At 33.9% G+C, this 16,792-nt stretch overlaps 1 protein-coding gene across 1 annotated transcript; it reads left to right on the forward strand.

Annotated features, from left to right (window-relative positions):
- The first annotated feature begins 294 nt into the window (after positions 1 to 294).
- LOC133800245 (uncharacterized) lies at positions 295 to 1,134 on the forward strand. Its single transcript, XM_062238198.1, has one exon. The coding sequence runs from the start codon at positions 295 to 297 to the stop codon at positions 1,132 to 1,134; it is 840 nt and encodes a 279-aa protein (XP_062094182.1).
- Positions 1,135 to 16,792: the final 15,658 nt, after the last annotated feature.

A 16,792-nucleotide genomic window follows, 5' to 3' on the forward strand; every position in this document is an offset into this window, starting at 1 on the left:
GCCTTATGTAATGTGGCCTATAAGATCATTTCGAAGTTACTAGCTAACAAATTGAGACCATTACTTCTAATTCTAGTTTCTCCTATGCAGTCTGCATTTGTAAAAGGGAGAGTTATTCATGACAACTCTATGGTGGTCCAAGAAATTCTCCATTCAATGCAACACAAAAGAAATAAAGACGGATACTTCTTGGTGAAGCTTGATATGGAAAAGGCCTATGATAGATTGGATTGGCACTTCTTGAAGGCGGTGTTATCAAACTGGGGTTTTCATGATACTTTTGTGGGATAAAAAATGAAATGTGTCTCTACATCAACCTTTTCTCTGCTGCTTAATGGGGCAAAAGCTGGTAACTTAACCCCCTCCAGAGGGCTGAGGCAAGGCGACCCGCTATCCCCAGCCCTGTTCATCATAGCAACAGATGTACTTTCTAGATTGCTACTAAGAGCTGAGAGTCAACGTAAAATATACGGCGTCAAAGTGGCTAGAAGAGGTAATCCAATTACGCATCTCCTATTTGTTGATGATATTGTACTATTTGGAAAGGTATTTGAAAGGGAAGCTCAAAATCTCATGGAATGTTTGGATATATTCTGTTCTTCGTCCGGGGAGAGAGTGAGTAAACCAAAATTTGCGGTGCATTTCTCTAAGAGCGTCCCAAATGCTAAGAGAATGGCGTTAGCAGAATTCCTCCAAATGCCGAGGGTCAAGGGAGAATGTCCCCACCTCGGTCTTCCCCTCCTCGCATCCAGGTCGAGAGCTAAAGATTTGCGCTTCATCCTTGACAAAGTTAATGACCGTGTGCAAGGATGGAAAGCAAATATGCTATCTAAAGCAGGAAGATCAACTCTGGTTCAAGCTGTGGGGTTTTCTCTAATTTCTTATGTTGCAGCATCAGGACCAATGCCTTGCTCATTACATGAGTCAGTGGATAAGGCTATACGCTCCTTTTGGTGGGGGGATACAGCAACTAAGAGAATAATGCATACTTTGTCCTGGGGGAAGCTTTGTATGCCGAAACTATCAGGAGGTTTGGGTTTCAGAACTTCAAAAACCATCAATGAGGCATTCATGGCAAAGAGAGCGTGGGAAACTTTAGTGGGAAAGCAAGGCATTTGGCACGATCTAATCTAGGCTAAGTACTTAAAGGAAGAGAGTATCCTTAGCTATATGACTAAACAGAACGACTCATATTTATGGAAGGGGATCATGCGCTCGGTGAGCTTGTTGAAAAAAGGTCTTGGCAGAAGAATTGGCAATGGGAATTCTGCCTCCATCTGGTATGACAATTGGCTCCCAACTACACCACATAGGCCAATCCCTCTTATGGATGCCTCTTATGGAGTCAGTTGGGTTAGCCAATTCATTGAGAGCAAAACGTGGAATGTGGCAAAACTTTCCCAGTGGTTTGCTAGGGAGGACGTGGAGAGAATCACCAAAATCAACATTCCTATGGAGGATAAGGAGGATGATTGGATATGGTTGCACGACCCTACTGGTAATTTCTCAATTAGGTCAACTTTCACCTTGCCATTCGTAGGTCAATCTCAAGGGGCGGAGTGGAAATGTATTTGGAAAAGAAAAATACATACAAGACTAAAACACCTATGGTGGAAAATCGTGGCGGATGCTCTCCCCACCTCTGGGTGATTGGCTCAACTAATGGATGTTAGGACATCGTGTTTCCTTTTCTGCGGGGAAGCTGAAGAAACCTCGTTTCACCTGTTTTGGAAATGCAACTGGACAACTAAATTGTAGTTTGCTAATCTTTATGGTCTTCGCACCGAACAAACAGGTATTGAGAGCTGGTGGAAATGGTTCTCCTTCTTTGATTGTCATCACAATATCCCCACCCATCTTGGTTTTGAGGAGTTCTTCATTCAAACCTCATTTCTTGTGGATATTATTTGGAAGGAAAGATATGTTATTGCCCATGGCTCAAGCCCCAAGCCGTTTACAGTATTATGCACTAGATACAATGGGCGCTTAGCCGAATGGAATATAGACTCTTGTTCTCCAAATGAGTCATAGCCTAGGTGGTTGCCACCACCACCCAACTGGCTATGCTTCTCAACAGATGTGGCTATCTCAGAGGGCGGCACAACCTTGGCAGCAGTGTGCCGTGATTCATCAGACTCAATCATCACGATTATCACAGTAGTTATCCAGGAAAAGGACCCCACGAGAGCCGAAGCCTTGGCTCTCTTGTTAGCATCTCGGTCCACAGGGCAACAATCCTCTATGCCATACATATTCCAAAGTACTGCAAGACAGTAGTGGATGTCTTCCAGAAGAATTCCATGGTCGAAGCTCCAAATCTGAGCGATATTAAACACAAATTCCAGGGGTGTTGTGCCAAATTATGTCATTGGGAGTGTTCAAAGATAGATAGAGCAGTAAATTTTATGGCTCATAATTCTACAAAATTTGCTCACCACTACAGTTTAGTTGGCAAGATTGAAATAAGAAAATGTTGAGATGATATCCTCAATGACTACAAGGCTTGGATTCCACCATGAGGCATAGAGATGGGATTTCAGGCAGTTTCCTTGGTTGGTTAGGTTATCCTCCGATGACCAATTTTGTTTCTTCGCCAAAAGGTTGCCCTTTGTCGTTTAGGTCTTGTTCTTAAGCCAGTTATTTGTTACTCTTGTCTTTCTGATTCCTGTAGTGTTAGTCAGAACTGTTGGTTAGCTGGATTTCTTTTTTGTTTCCTTTGGAGTGTTGTAGAGTGTACCCTTTGTTACAATCTTTTTAGATGTTTTGATTTTATTGTTATTGTTCTGGGTTTGGTGGGCTTCTAGTGTGGAAGTGCCTTTTTCGTTGTATTATTCATTTCGATTAGTATGGTTTCGTGTGCTCTTGCTTCATGCAAGGCTCACTTCGGCAAAAAAAAAAGGTGTATGATGCAATCATTGATGTGCCTTCAGATGAGGCATCAACTTTATTTGATTATGATAGTCATAGAAAATATGAAAATTGGATGAGATTTGATTATTTGGCTCGTCGTTGCATACTAAAGACTATGCCAGACGATCTTAAATTGAGATATGTGAACCTCAGATCCACATACGAGATATGGGAAAGGATCAAAATTGATTCTTGTGATCACTTAAGAAGTTTGTAAGACAAAAGGGTAAATATGACTTGCTCATCTCTTTTTAATATATTTGGATAGTTGATTCAAATTTTTATGCCACCATATTTTTGTCTTGTTTTCAGGAACGTATTATTCAAAAAAAGAAAAGAATGCGAAAGAAAAACAAGAAAATGATTGCAGATTGATAGATTAAGAGATAACTGACATGGAAATTAGTTTTTTATTTTCAACTTTGTATTATGTTCTTTTTTTCTTTAAAGTAGTTCTTGAATTTTTTCTAGAAACTATGTTTTTAGATTCCTTATTTGATGAATGAATAAGTTTAATATTTATTTTGAATAATAAATTCAGTTGTTATTTTTTTTAAAATATATTTGTTCTACCTATTTCATCAATGAGTGTAAATGATAATTATGGATTATTCATTATTGTACAAATCATAGATTTAATAAGACAATTTTTATTCCAATGCCAATTAAGTGAAACGTATATGTGAATGACTTGTAATTAATTAGACTAATAAAATAAATAAAAGATGGTCTTCTATTGGAACCATTCAATGGTTCTCTCCCTATTTATATAGTCTATTAATTAATGTTAACCAAAAAGACCTTTCTCTAATAAATGCTCAAAAATCACATAATCGTTTAGCTAATACATAGATATGCATGTTGAACTTTTTAATGTTCAAAACTAAAAGAAATAATAAATAGTAAGTCAATATTGATTGACATTTATTTTAGATATGTTTAACTTTGATCAAATGCAAAGAAAATTTCTAGAAATTTTTATGCAACATTCAAAGTAAAGTCACTTAGAGACTAGTTTGATCTAATCAAAAGGAAGTCTAAACTCAAATTTGGAATTCAAGTAATTTGCATGTGAACTTGGAATTCGAACCCAACTCACATACAACTAGAATGCTAAGCAAAATTAGTATTTTGGAAATGGAATATAATCATATTGGATAAGATTAAATAGATAATGAGTAGTCATTATCGTCTTTATTATTTCTATAATTTTAACACTTGTTATACTCTGTACATGGTTGATTGTACAACATCAAAGACTTAGAAGTTAGGATTCACAAGTGGTTATGTGAATGAAAAATTAAAAATTTTCCATGAAGTCATTTAGTGAAGCAGTTTAATAATCACGAAAGATTACAAAAGAGTTTGTATCTCTTTAAATGCTACTTTAATGAAGCATGATTATTATAATCACTATATTTTCTAGTTAAGTTATGGGAATTTACTCATTTGGTACCATTTGTTTTTACAAAGTATCGTTCTGGTACCCTCTATTTTCAATAATGCTCATATGGTACCCCGTATTTTGAAAACATAGATATTTGGTATACTAATTTTGTCAATATGACCAAACTGTCAGTAGTTATATATAATTTGTAGCTCGTATGATTGAGGGTAATTTGATTAAATTGGTAAAATTTTATTAATTAAATTTGAGTTTAGGGTACCAAATATGTACAATTTTAAAATACAGGGTACCAAATATGTGTGATTTTAAAATGCAGAGTACCAAATATGTACGATTTCAAAATGCAGGGTACCAAATAAGCATTATTTGTAAACACAGGGTACCAATATGTACGATTTTAAAATGCAGAGTACCAAATATGTACGATTTTAAAATGCAGAGTACCAAATATGTACGATTTCAAAATGCAGGGTACCAAATAAGCATTATTTGTAAACACAGGGTACCAAGATGATACTTTGCAAAAACACAGGGTACCAAATGGTTAACTACCCTTAAGTTATACTATAAATAATGACTACAAGTCAAGTAAGCAAGTTATTAATAATTAACAATGATAAAACCAAAGAATATCACAAATTATGTAAATCATAGTTGTAGTGGGAGTGTTAGTTAGTAATTACTCAATGACAAATGTAAAGATAGTTAAATTGTGTGTAACACAATCTAACTATACTTCATTCACATACTAGTATATGAAATGAAAAAGCTTTTACAGAAAACAATGGTTGAAACACCATGAATCAAGAAATGGAATTTGGAATTCTATGACATCTGGACTCTTGAACATCCAACTAAAGTTCATTGAACTGCAGTTTGAAACAGGATATTCAAGATGAAGAGGAGAATAGAGGAAAGTACAGACTTTTCAAAGTTAGGTTAATAGCCAAAGGCTATGAACAAAAAGAAGAATTTATTACTTGAATAAATGTCTTCTACTGTAACCAAACTTGAATCTATTTACATACTCTTATACACTGCTTTATGCATGGATTATGAGATTAATTTAAATGAATGTCTAAATAGTCTTTACTAGAATGGCTGACATGACAAAATCATTTGAAGATCTCGACCATAAAGTTTCTATTTTGATTCTTATTCTTAATATTGACAACGTTCTAATCATTGGGAATGATGTAGAGATGTCATCAATAGAAAAGAAATGGTTTGCTGAACATTTCCAAATATTGGATTTAGAAAAGCCAAGAATGTTCTGTACATTCAATCCTTTAGAGATTGAAAGAACAATCCTTAGGCTCTGTCTCAAGCAACTTATATAGATAAGAAGCTTAAATACTTTAGTTTACAAAATCCAAGAAATGCTTTTTGTCTTTCTGGTAAGGAGGATGTATTATCTAAATAATAGATGTTCATTTATTCTTTTACTAGAAAGAGGACATGAGACAACATTCCTACAACTTAGTGATAGAGTGTTTAATTTATCGAATGTTATATTTTCGAATTGACATTTGTTAAACGGTGGGAATTATAAGGACCTAGTTTTGAGTACTTAAATATAATAGAGATTATATGTATGTGCATTTAGGCAGAGACCTAAAATCCCAATGGATGATCTGATATTAAATCTTCAAGATTAATATCAGAATCAGATTCCACAACTGTGGAGGAAACACATTAATCTAGAAATGTGTTAGACATTTCAAATTTATATGTTTTACCACAAAAGTCGATATATAGCAACTACGAGCAGTTAAAAAGGCTATTTGATTTAGCTAAGTTCAGTGACATTCTGGAAAGGTTTTCAGACTAGAATAAACAGCTAGCATCTCATTGCGAAAGCAATGGAGATACAACTATTCTAGAAAAACTAGAAATCATGAGAGGGTAAAGCACATGAAATGAAGTATCATTGAATACAAGACAATTTTACATAATTGATGTAATAATCTTGAAGATAACTTCAAAACAGTTTCTTACGAAATTGTTACAAATACTTTGTTGAACAATCGATCATGAGAATACAAATGACATATTAAAAGAGATGCCTCAATTTCCTTTAGGGCAAGTGGGAGATTGTTTGGAATAGTGCCTTAAAGCAATTGTAGTTGACAAATGTTTTAAATGAAATAAATAATTGAATTGAATTATTATATATATAGACTATGTCCGATATTATATGATAATATTAAGTGAATATCAGAAAATTCTAAAGTTTATCTATGTGGTCTTAATCTCATATTGGTATGGGAGGATCGAGATTAAGATAATAAATTTAAATAGTTCACAGTAAAATAAAGTTATTGAATCTTTAGATTAATTACTGTTAGTACGGTCCACTAGTATTATGAATACATGTGACCTAGATCTGGGTTACTAGTGTAGTAGGACACTTTAGTGGAGGTACTTTGCATGCTGATAGTATGTAGAACTGGACCAGATGTGATTTATTAATACTTGTTGAAACACTGTTTCATAGTATTAATCAAACACATCAAACGATGATCATATACACGATGATCTTAATCCTAAGGTTACTATGAACTCCTATTTATGTCATCTAATCCTTTGATTCATGCGTTAAAGTTTGTCAGAATGATTAAGCTAAGAACAATTATTTTGCGGACTCAATGATGTATATGGCTGGGGACGTAGTTTAACAGATATGGAATCTATACCTTCTTATAGATTGAATAATGGTTCCCTATTGGGTTGACTTTTGGAACTGAATAGGTTATGAGCGCTCACGTCGTAAACTTGTTGTGACACGACCTTCACTAGTAAAGCCAATGGTACTCTAGGAATAAGATATAGTTAAAAAGGGTAAAACAGTAATTTTATTCCCTTTTAATTATGAACCATTAATAGAGGATTAATGCTGTATGTGATGATTATATCAATGGACACTTTATTCTTAATAAATTACTTAGTAAATATATGTCTATAATTATCAAGAGTTCAATCTCATATTTTTAGTGGAGTGATCATGAGATTAATAAATATGATTATTTAATCAAAGAGCTTTGATTAATAATGTAATATTTATTGGAGCTTGATATAATAGGTCCATAGGTCCTCAGGGTGACTCTATCAACACCATATCAAGGTAAGAGTTGATACAAGGGTATAACTATAATTTAGGAATTTGAGAATAATATTATTCGTCGGATTTGAATTAATTATTAATTTTGAAAATATATTTATTAATTTAAATATATAAAATTTTGAAATTCATACATATAAATAAGTAAATAAAATTTTGAAATTAATTATTTTATTTGAGTAGGAGAAAATAAAATTGGTAAGTCAAAAATAGTTTTTGATTTATTGAATTTTAAAAGATGATTTTTGACGCGTTTTTTCGCCAACAGAGAATTAAGAAAATAACAAGGTTGAATTAGTGCTTGATGATAAACCGAAGTAAGAAAATAACTCTCAAGAACACTGGTCTTTTTATGCGGTTCAGTGGTTAAGATCCACCTAGTCCATGAGTCTATATTATTACTTCTTTTCTCTCTATTTTGACAGAGTTTAGGTATTACAAAATTATCCCCCTTCCTGTCCAATATTCTTAGTATTTATAGAGAAATTCCTTGGACAGGTTTGGGTAACCGCGTGAGTCAATCTTGGATTTACACATTTATTACATTTAATATGAAATATTCCCATTTGTACTAGGATATGATCTGATCATGAAATAAATAGTATCCTAATATCTGGGACATTAAATATCACAGGCTGACCATAAACGATCGCATACAGTATCCAGATCTTTGGGAATCTACAGATACGCCATATCTCCAAATTACCCCAAGCTGGATATACCGTCGAGCTTGTACTGTGGAGGACGTGCCTTATAAATATTATAAGCTTGCCCTTATCAATTTATGCATCCCTAGCTCAGACAACCATCATGAAAACCGTGCTGTCTACGTGGAGAATACATGGACTCCTTAGCTATTTTCTTCCATGCATTTATTTGCTAGCTGTACACGATCTGAGTGAAAGACTCGTGTTGAAATTAGGATATACATTTGCCCCCCAAGTCCCTGCTCGTGGTTTATGACATCACCTTCTGACCCACACAGTAGGGACTTTTAGACTTCTATTGCAATAAACTATGCCTACCCACTACTCGAGTACTATTTTCTTCCATGCATTTATTTGTCAGCTGTACACGATTTGAGTGAAAGACTCGTGCTGAAATTAGGATACACAATGATGACATTGATGATCATCAATATGAATTTTGAATTTTGAATTTAAATTTTGAAATATGGTTTTCATATTTTCCTTAAGAAGATTAATACCTTATTTTGTGGGAGATTGATTTTAGTTAAATAATTAAATAAATGAAAAATGAAAAATTCCTGAAAAGGGAATAGCAGTACACGCTTGACATAGTCCAAGGGCAATGCCATGTGTGTACCACATGTACAGATATTGTATCTGTATAGTTTTTATTTTAATTATTTAATAATTTGAAGATGGTTTTTTCAAATATGGTAAGTTATACATTTACCTAAAATCAAATCCTATCATCATCATTATAATATATTTATATTACCATTATTATTATGAATAATAAGGTAATATGAATCTCTATATATATGACATAGAAGAAGAAGAGAAAAACACACATACAGACACATAACAAAAATCATTCAGAGCTTTTTGTCTGACAAAAAGTTTCTCCTTCTTCTTCTTTATTCTAGCCATTCTTAGACCATAATCCAAGTTCTCTTGTGTTGAGAAATACTTATGATTCCTAAAATACAAACCCATGTTCTCTATATGCCCACACACATCTTGAGGTGTAGAGAACACTCCGGAAGATCATGGTTTGAGTGCTCAAAGCTTTGGATAAGAAGATCGTTAATAATACAAAAAGACTCTAGGATACTTGATAGGCTTCAAGAGGTAAAAGTTTATTTTCTTAATTTTTTGTGTTTATATATTCTATATAAATATATTGTATATTTATATACATATTTATTGCATGATTAATAGGATTGTATGATAATATTTTTGGATTGTTTTCCTGGTCATATAAATTGTTTATATGATTAATGAAAAATTTTGATTGTTGTTATTCTGTTGTTCATAAATAAACAACAATGGGCCCACCACGCGTGAGATTTTTGTTGCGTGCTCTGATTGGTTTTCCAACATCAAAGGCCTATCATAAGCTTGAATTGAATTTTGTAGACAGAGTTCTCCAGGCAAATGGTTTCTCAGAGGGGTTTAGAAGTCTAATTCGTGGATGCTTGACCTTAGTTTCTTTCTCAGTTCTACTTAGTGGTGGGCCTTTGAAGGGGCGCTAGTTTAAAATTCTTAGTCGACAAAGTAAAGAATCGTTTAGAGGGCTAGAGTAGCAAATTGCTTTTCGAAGCAAGTCGAACGACCCTAATTGCAGTTGTCATCCAAAGCAGGCCTCTCTATTCTTTGTCCACTTTCATTATTCTAAATATCGTGACATCGATGCTCGACAAAATCACAAGACATTTTTGGTGGAAAGGTGTTGCTGAAACCTCTTGTTTTTTGGCTCTTTCTTCTTGGTCGAGTATCTGTGTCCCTAAGGGATCAGGGTGGCTAGGTTTTCGCAGGCTTCAGGACGTCAATTTTACTTTAGTTGCTAAGCTAGGCGGGCTGGTAGCTTCCGAGTTGAAAACTCTTTCGGTTCATGCTTTGAAGGCTTCCTATTCCACGGTTCCCCTTTCTAGAATGCAAAACTTAAGCATAACACTTCCCTGGTGGCTAGAGGAATTTGGTCTGCAAGAGAGTTTATTAAGCAAGAATCGTGTTATATTATAGGAAAAGGAGACTCGATTCCTTTGCTTGATGCCTCGTGGATTCCTACAATGGACTTGGACGATATTCAAGCTTGTTTGAATCCTTGTCCTATTACCAGAGAGTTACGAGTTAATGCTCTTCTAGATGATATTAATGGAGGTTAGATGATAATGTTGTTAACCGCTAATTCCGACCAGATTTAGCTAACGCGATAAAAGAAAATTAAGATGCTGCCTAGGACAAGCAATGATGTTCTAAGCTAGAAGAGTTCTCTAACAGGATCCTTCTCTGTCAAGAATGCATATATTCGTAGATGTCCTGATTGTTGGCCTGAAGATTCCGCAATTTGGAAAAGCTTGTGGAATTCCAAGATCCACTTCTGGTTGAAACTACACATGTGGAAGATTGGGAGAGAAACATTGTGTACAGGGGATAAGATGTCTAATATCTTTCGCTCCCATATTATATGTGTTCTGTGTAAGGCAACACTTGATACAATCCCCCATTTGTTTACCAACTACCCCTTTGTCAAGGCAGATTGGTTTGGGAGTCCCTGGGCGGTCAATATGGATGAGGTTCAAATGAATTCTAGGATGGAGCTCCTCCAATGGATTTTCCATCCTACTCAACTTGTTAACCATGCTGATTTTGACATGTTTAGTTTTCTTTTATATTCGGTTGTCTTATGTGAGGACATTTGTGTTAGGATTAGTGCCCTAAAACCAAGTTAAGACATTTTATTGACTTAACTAAAAAGAATAATTTTATAATATATTTGAATATTATAATTATTGTTTGAATTAATTATATGATAATATCAAAAAAATTCATTATTCATTCATGAGAATATGATCTTGTATTAGTACGGAGAATTAAGATCATATATAATGAACAAAATAGTCAGCAACATATTAAAGTAAGAAATCTTTAATGAATGGTTACTAGTGTAGTTTACTAAGCATACGGAATGCAAGTGATCTAGTGTAACACCTTGGATAACCAAGGTCATTACACTTTGTGATTATAAAGGTGCAAGACTTGCTAATCAAGTCATATAGTTGAAAACGTGACCCTAAAGTCGTAATTAGGTTAGGGTTAAAATATTTTGGTCATAAACAGGAAATTTCTCATTAAAATAAATGTTTAATACATGGGATCCCAAAATAGGTTTTAAAGTACAATTACAAAATTTCAAAGTTTATGTACAACCACCAGCCACTCTAATGGAAAAATAGGAACTTTAGGTTCTTCTGTCCATGTACCTTCCCTCGGCCATGGCGGCCGATCAACTGACTAGGTACATTCTACCCCAGAGCTCTCCAACTCAGGACTGGTCCACCTTGCCCTTGCCTTTACCTGCACCACGTAGCACCCGTGAGCCAAGGTCCATCAAGAAAACCATAATGCAGAGCATAAACGATAATCAATAGTCAGATAATTCACAAATCATCACTCAGATACTTAGCAAACCACATTGTTCACATAATCAATGATATCAATCCGCAAACCAATAATCAATCTTCCAAGTAATAAATATGCCATAATCATCATATTAATAACAATAAACATATCACACAATATCCAGAGTCGACGCCTTTAGGCCGCACACTCTGTTTATCCCACTGACTCAGCTCGCTTAGGCCGAGCTCAGTGATTATTTACTTAACCTCAGCTACCAATGGCCGAGCCGCGTCCTTGTGCGCCAATATTAATTCCGACACTCTTAGGCCATTTATTTCATGTTCACATGGCATAATACCATCATACAATATAACATACAAGTATAGGGAACTCTTAGTCCCAACATAATCACATAATCAGGTGCAGTTTTCTTACCTTTGATTTCGAACGCTTTGGCAAATTAAGATGACCCTCGAGCACGATCATGTTCGAGCCCTAGCGTACACCTAGTCATAACCGTAAAATAGAACCCTCATTAACATTCAATTCCATAACCCAACTTTGGAACCAATCCCAAGCTCTCGGGAAGCCCAATTCCACCAAACGAGGTGGTGGAATCGACCCCCGAGCCCCCAAGCAAAAACCCTAAAAGAAATCCCCAAAACCAAGTTCTGGAGGGAGGGTAGCGCTACAGCACCACAAGAGGGGCACTACAGCACTACAGTCAGAAAGCTAGCCCCCCCCAGAAAACGAAGCATAGCGCTCCTATCCTAGCACTACAACACTACAACCAGCACATGCAAAATTTCTGGGTTTTTCCTTCGAACTTTCCCAAGCCAAAGCTCCAAAAACCCACTCCAAACTTCAACTAGACGCAAAATTGACCTTATAACCCACTATATCCTCATCCATACCACCTAATAACTTCAAAAACTTAGCCAACAACATCATCAAACACAGAAAACCAAAATTGAGCTTGAAGCTCAAGAACTTCATCTGAAAACTAGAAAACCCAGATGATCAAGATCATAAATTATTACCTTAGCTGAGTGAATTCGACCCTAGGTTGCCTTCAATGCCCTTCCAAACTTTAGTTCCTCCAATCCCCAAGCTTAGGTCCTTAAATTCCCATCCAAAATCCAAATTCAGAGATCAACCTCAATAAACCTAGAAAATTCAGACAAAACCTTTAAACCTTACCTTAATTGGTAGATAATTTCAATTGAGCTCCTTAGCCACTCCAAGGATCAAAGTCCCAAGACCTAGCCTAGACTTCCTCTAAGTTCACAACTTCAAAATCCAGAAGAAAGGGTGAGAGAGAGAGCAAATCGTGTGGGAGAGAGAGAGAGTGTGTTCTGTTTTTCTTTCCTTTTCTTTTCCTTTAGTTTCTACCACTTTCCCTTATACTCTAAAAATAAACATCAGATATATCAAGTATATCTCCTAATAATCAAAAGACTCATTTACCCTCCCAATTAAATCCAAGCCTTTTAATCACTCAAGGGCATTTTGGTCATTTACTCCCAATTCCCGCTAATTCCTCGAGTGACCCTAATATTTACCACTCAAACCCCGTCATCCAATTAATCACCAATTATTTTCCCCAATGTCCAAAAATCCCCAATATATTTTCCCGAATTCCCAGAAATATCCTCAGGTTTCCCCCGAGTCGGGTATAAATTCCCGCCATGACTATTTCGCTAAACTGCTCACTAGGATCGTCTCGAACCATATGTTGCAAATACATCCACATAATAATGTGTTCTTAACAATTTATCACAAATAATCACATTTATGCCCTCAACTGGACAAAATTACGAATATGCCCTGATAAGCTAAATAGGGCTCACATGCTTATTAATACTCATAAACATGCATTTCACATATCCATATAATCATATAAGCATGCTTATCACATAATCATGCATTAAATAATTTAAATCACATATAAACCAATTATTCCCTCTCGACACACTAATCAAGGCTCATAAGCCTTATTAGTAATTTTAGGGTCGTTACATCTAGATTCAGATTACTGATGTGAATAGACATCTTGTAAATGTGTTGTATATAATAGAGATTATATATGAAAAGACCACTAGGGATTAATTATATTTATAAACTTGTCCTTTGACATAATGATTTGATTCTTATCATAATAGACGATCATTTGTAGATTGGTCTAAATCCTGAGTATTCATGAACTCATGTTTGTGTTTATTGGATCTTTTGATTCGCTCGTTAATGTTTCTTAGAATAATGAGGCTAATGAATTTTGTTTTGGAGATTCAATATCATGAATGGCTGGGAACATGAATTACAATAATGGAATGCATACTTTCCTAACGAATCGAATATTGGTTCCCTTAAGGGTTAATTCTATAATTGAATAATCATTGAGCTCAAATCTATAATTTGATTATAGATTAATTATTCGCTAGTGAATTAATGGTACTTAAGGATCAAGAGGTAATTAGAATGGTAAAATGGTAATCTTGACCAGCTCTAATTAACGAACCAATAAATGGAGGATAGAACTACATTTATTGTTTATATCAATGGACTACAATAGAAAACTCTGTAAATATAATTCTATAAATACTTAGAGTACAATTTCATATTTATAGTGGAGTAATCATGGAGTTAATAAATAAGATTATTGGATTAGAGAGTTTAATTAATAATCTAGTTTGTTGAAGCTTCGTATTATAGGTCCATGGTCCCCAGATCACCTTTGTCCTACACTGTCAAGGGTAAGGATGTCAAAAGAAATATTTGTAGAGAGGATGACTTAATTGCAAAAGAATTAATTTTCCAGGGTAATGAAATAATTATGTGATAGTTATGGACAATTGATTAATTATGAATTAATTAATTATTTAACTATATAGCTGTTATTTTTTAAAAACTATAGGTTAAAATAAATATATATATAAAGAGAGATTAATAGTTATCTTGTTTAGAATAAGATATTTATTTAATTATTTGATACTGATATTTTAAGATAAAGTAAATTTTAAATTAACTGATATTTATTTTGGGATAAATATATTGTCTTAAATATTAATTAAATAAACAAGTGAGAAAATTAGAGAAAACCCTAATGTGGTTCATGCCACTCACTGTATTGCATAGTGAGTGGCGCCACATAGGGATATTTCATATCCCTGAGATTTGAATTTTGAATTTCAAATAATTTGTTTATTTAATTATTTTTTAAAATATGATTTAAATTAAATAAGGTTATACCTGATCAGTTTTATTTTAATAAAATAAATATTAATTAAATTAGTTAATTATCTTTATAAACAAAAAAAAGGTTATTAAAAAACGCATACTCTCTATTAGAAACAGAATCCATATAGTTTTCCTAAACCTGAAAAACCATTCAATTCTTGTTCTCTTCATCAAACATTTCTAGATCTCATGTGTTGAGTACATCTAGAAAGTCATAAATCAACATTTTGAATCCTACATGCCCACACATGTCATTGTGTGTTTGAGGATTGGTCTGGAAGATCAAGGTGTGAGTCTTCAGAACTTGGATAAGAAGATTGTTTATTTTATACAACAAGATTTGATGACACTTGATAGGCTACAAGAGGTAATCTCTAATATGATTGTATGTGATTTCATATATATATTTATGATCTTGGCTGGTATTAATAATTATTAAAAGGGCCCATTCCCTGTTGTGTATCTCTGATTTGCTCTTTTAATACCAACAATTGGTACCAGAGCAATCTACATATATATATATGTATATATATATATTAAATGTTGCATGAGTTTCTTGCATTTGTTACATGTATGTTGATATGGTTATTGAATGGATGGATATGTTTTTTGAATGAATGGTTGAATGATGGATTGTTAATTATATGATGATATTGGGTTAGGAATTTGAGTTTCTAGATCTTGTGTAAGTCATAGAGGGCATAGGATTTTTTGTAAATTTTATTTTTGAAATATGTAATTTTAAAAAATCTACACACAAAGAAAAGGAGGACCCGAGCCACTAGCCAAACCAGCGGCCCGAGCCTTCCCCAGCCAGCCGCACACATCGCTCAGACAAGCCCCAGGCTCACGTGCGCATCGCCCAGATGAGCCCCTCGCTCGCGGTCGCATGCCACCTGCACCATGCACCAGCCTCAGGCCTGCCTTTTGCATTACTGGTGTGCTGCGCCCTAGCGCCACTGGTGTGCTGCACCCCTGTGCCCTTGCTGCCGAGTCCCTGCGCCAGCCACCATGTAGAGGCCACCCGAGCCTTGGCTCATGCCCTTGTTCCACTGGCCCTAACCCTAAGGCACCACACTTGGTGCCCAAAACTATAGATCCTAATTTTGTAGATAAATCTTTTATTTAATTAAATTTTAAATTATTTGAATTTAAAAATTTTAATTATCTTATTTTATTTTTATTAGAAAAATAAAATATCTTATAGTTGGTTAAGATTTAATCTTAAGTTTAAATAATTATTTGAATTTGATTCTTTAATTATTTAAATTCAACTAAATTAAAAAGATGACAAAAATAGTTATTTAATTAAAAGTTAGTTTTAATTAAATAAATTAATTAGAAAGTTAGTTTTAATTAATTAGTTGGGCCTAACAAATTCCTAAAGATTTGCAAGAAAGCCTAAAAGAGAGGAGAAGCATTCTTGGAGTCTTGAAAACACGTCATGGGCTATTTTGAAATTTTATTTCTATTTTTTCAAAGGTTGTAAATTTAGAAATACCCAATAGTACTCGATTCATCATTTATTGTTTATTTATTTATTTAAATAAAAATTTCTTAATGTTTGATTGATAACATGATTATGCATTAGTCAATTACATGTCATTCATGAAACCCCACACAGTTTTTATTAATCATGCATCTTTTAGAAACATGATTATTTAAGATTGTCCTAATTGTTTATGTGAATTGTTTTGGAGATATCAATTGTATGTAAACTACTAAGTATTAAATTAGTTAAAACTTGGTAACTCACACCATAATAAACACTATAGTTTTTATAGGCCTGTAAGATAACCAACTTTATTTAAAAAGTATTTTGGTAAAGTTAGATGAATGTAATGAGTAATTATCTAGATCACATTAATTGTACAAACAAGCTTTTTATAATTAATTATATTTTGTAATTAATTACATTCATAGGATATTGATAAACTAGTAATTAATTTGGAATTAATTGATTAGTTTAATAAAACACATTATTTCTAAAATAGTAAGTGAGAGAAGGTGAACATCATAATGTGA

Source organism: Humulus lupulus, chromosome 9, assembly GCF_963169125.1.
Source record: "Humulus lupulus chromosome 9, drHumLupu1.1, whole genome shotgun sequence".
Lineage (NCBI taxonomy): Eukaryota > Viridiplantae > Streptophyta > Magnoliopsida > Rosales > Cannabaceae > Humulus > Humulus lupulus.

What these genes read in the sequence shown, in the direction of transcription:
- LOC133800245 (XM_062238198.1), top strand. Translation starts at nt 295, where the DNA reads ATGAAATGTGTCTCTACATCAACCTTTTCTCTGCTGCTTAATGGGGCA.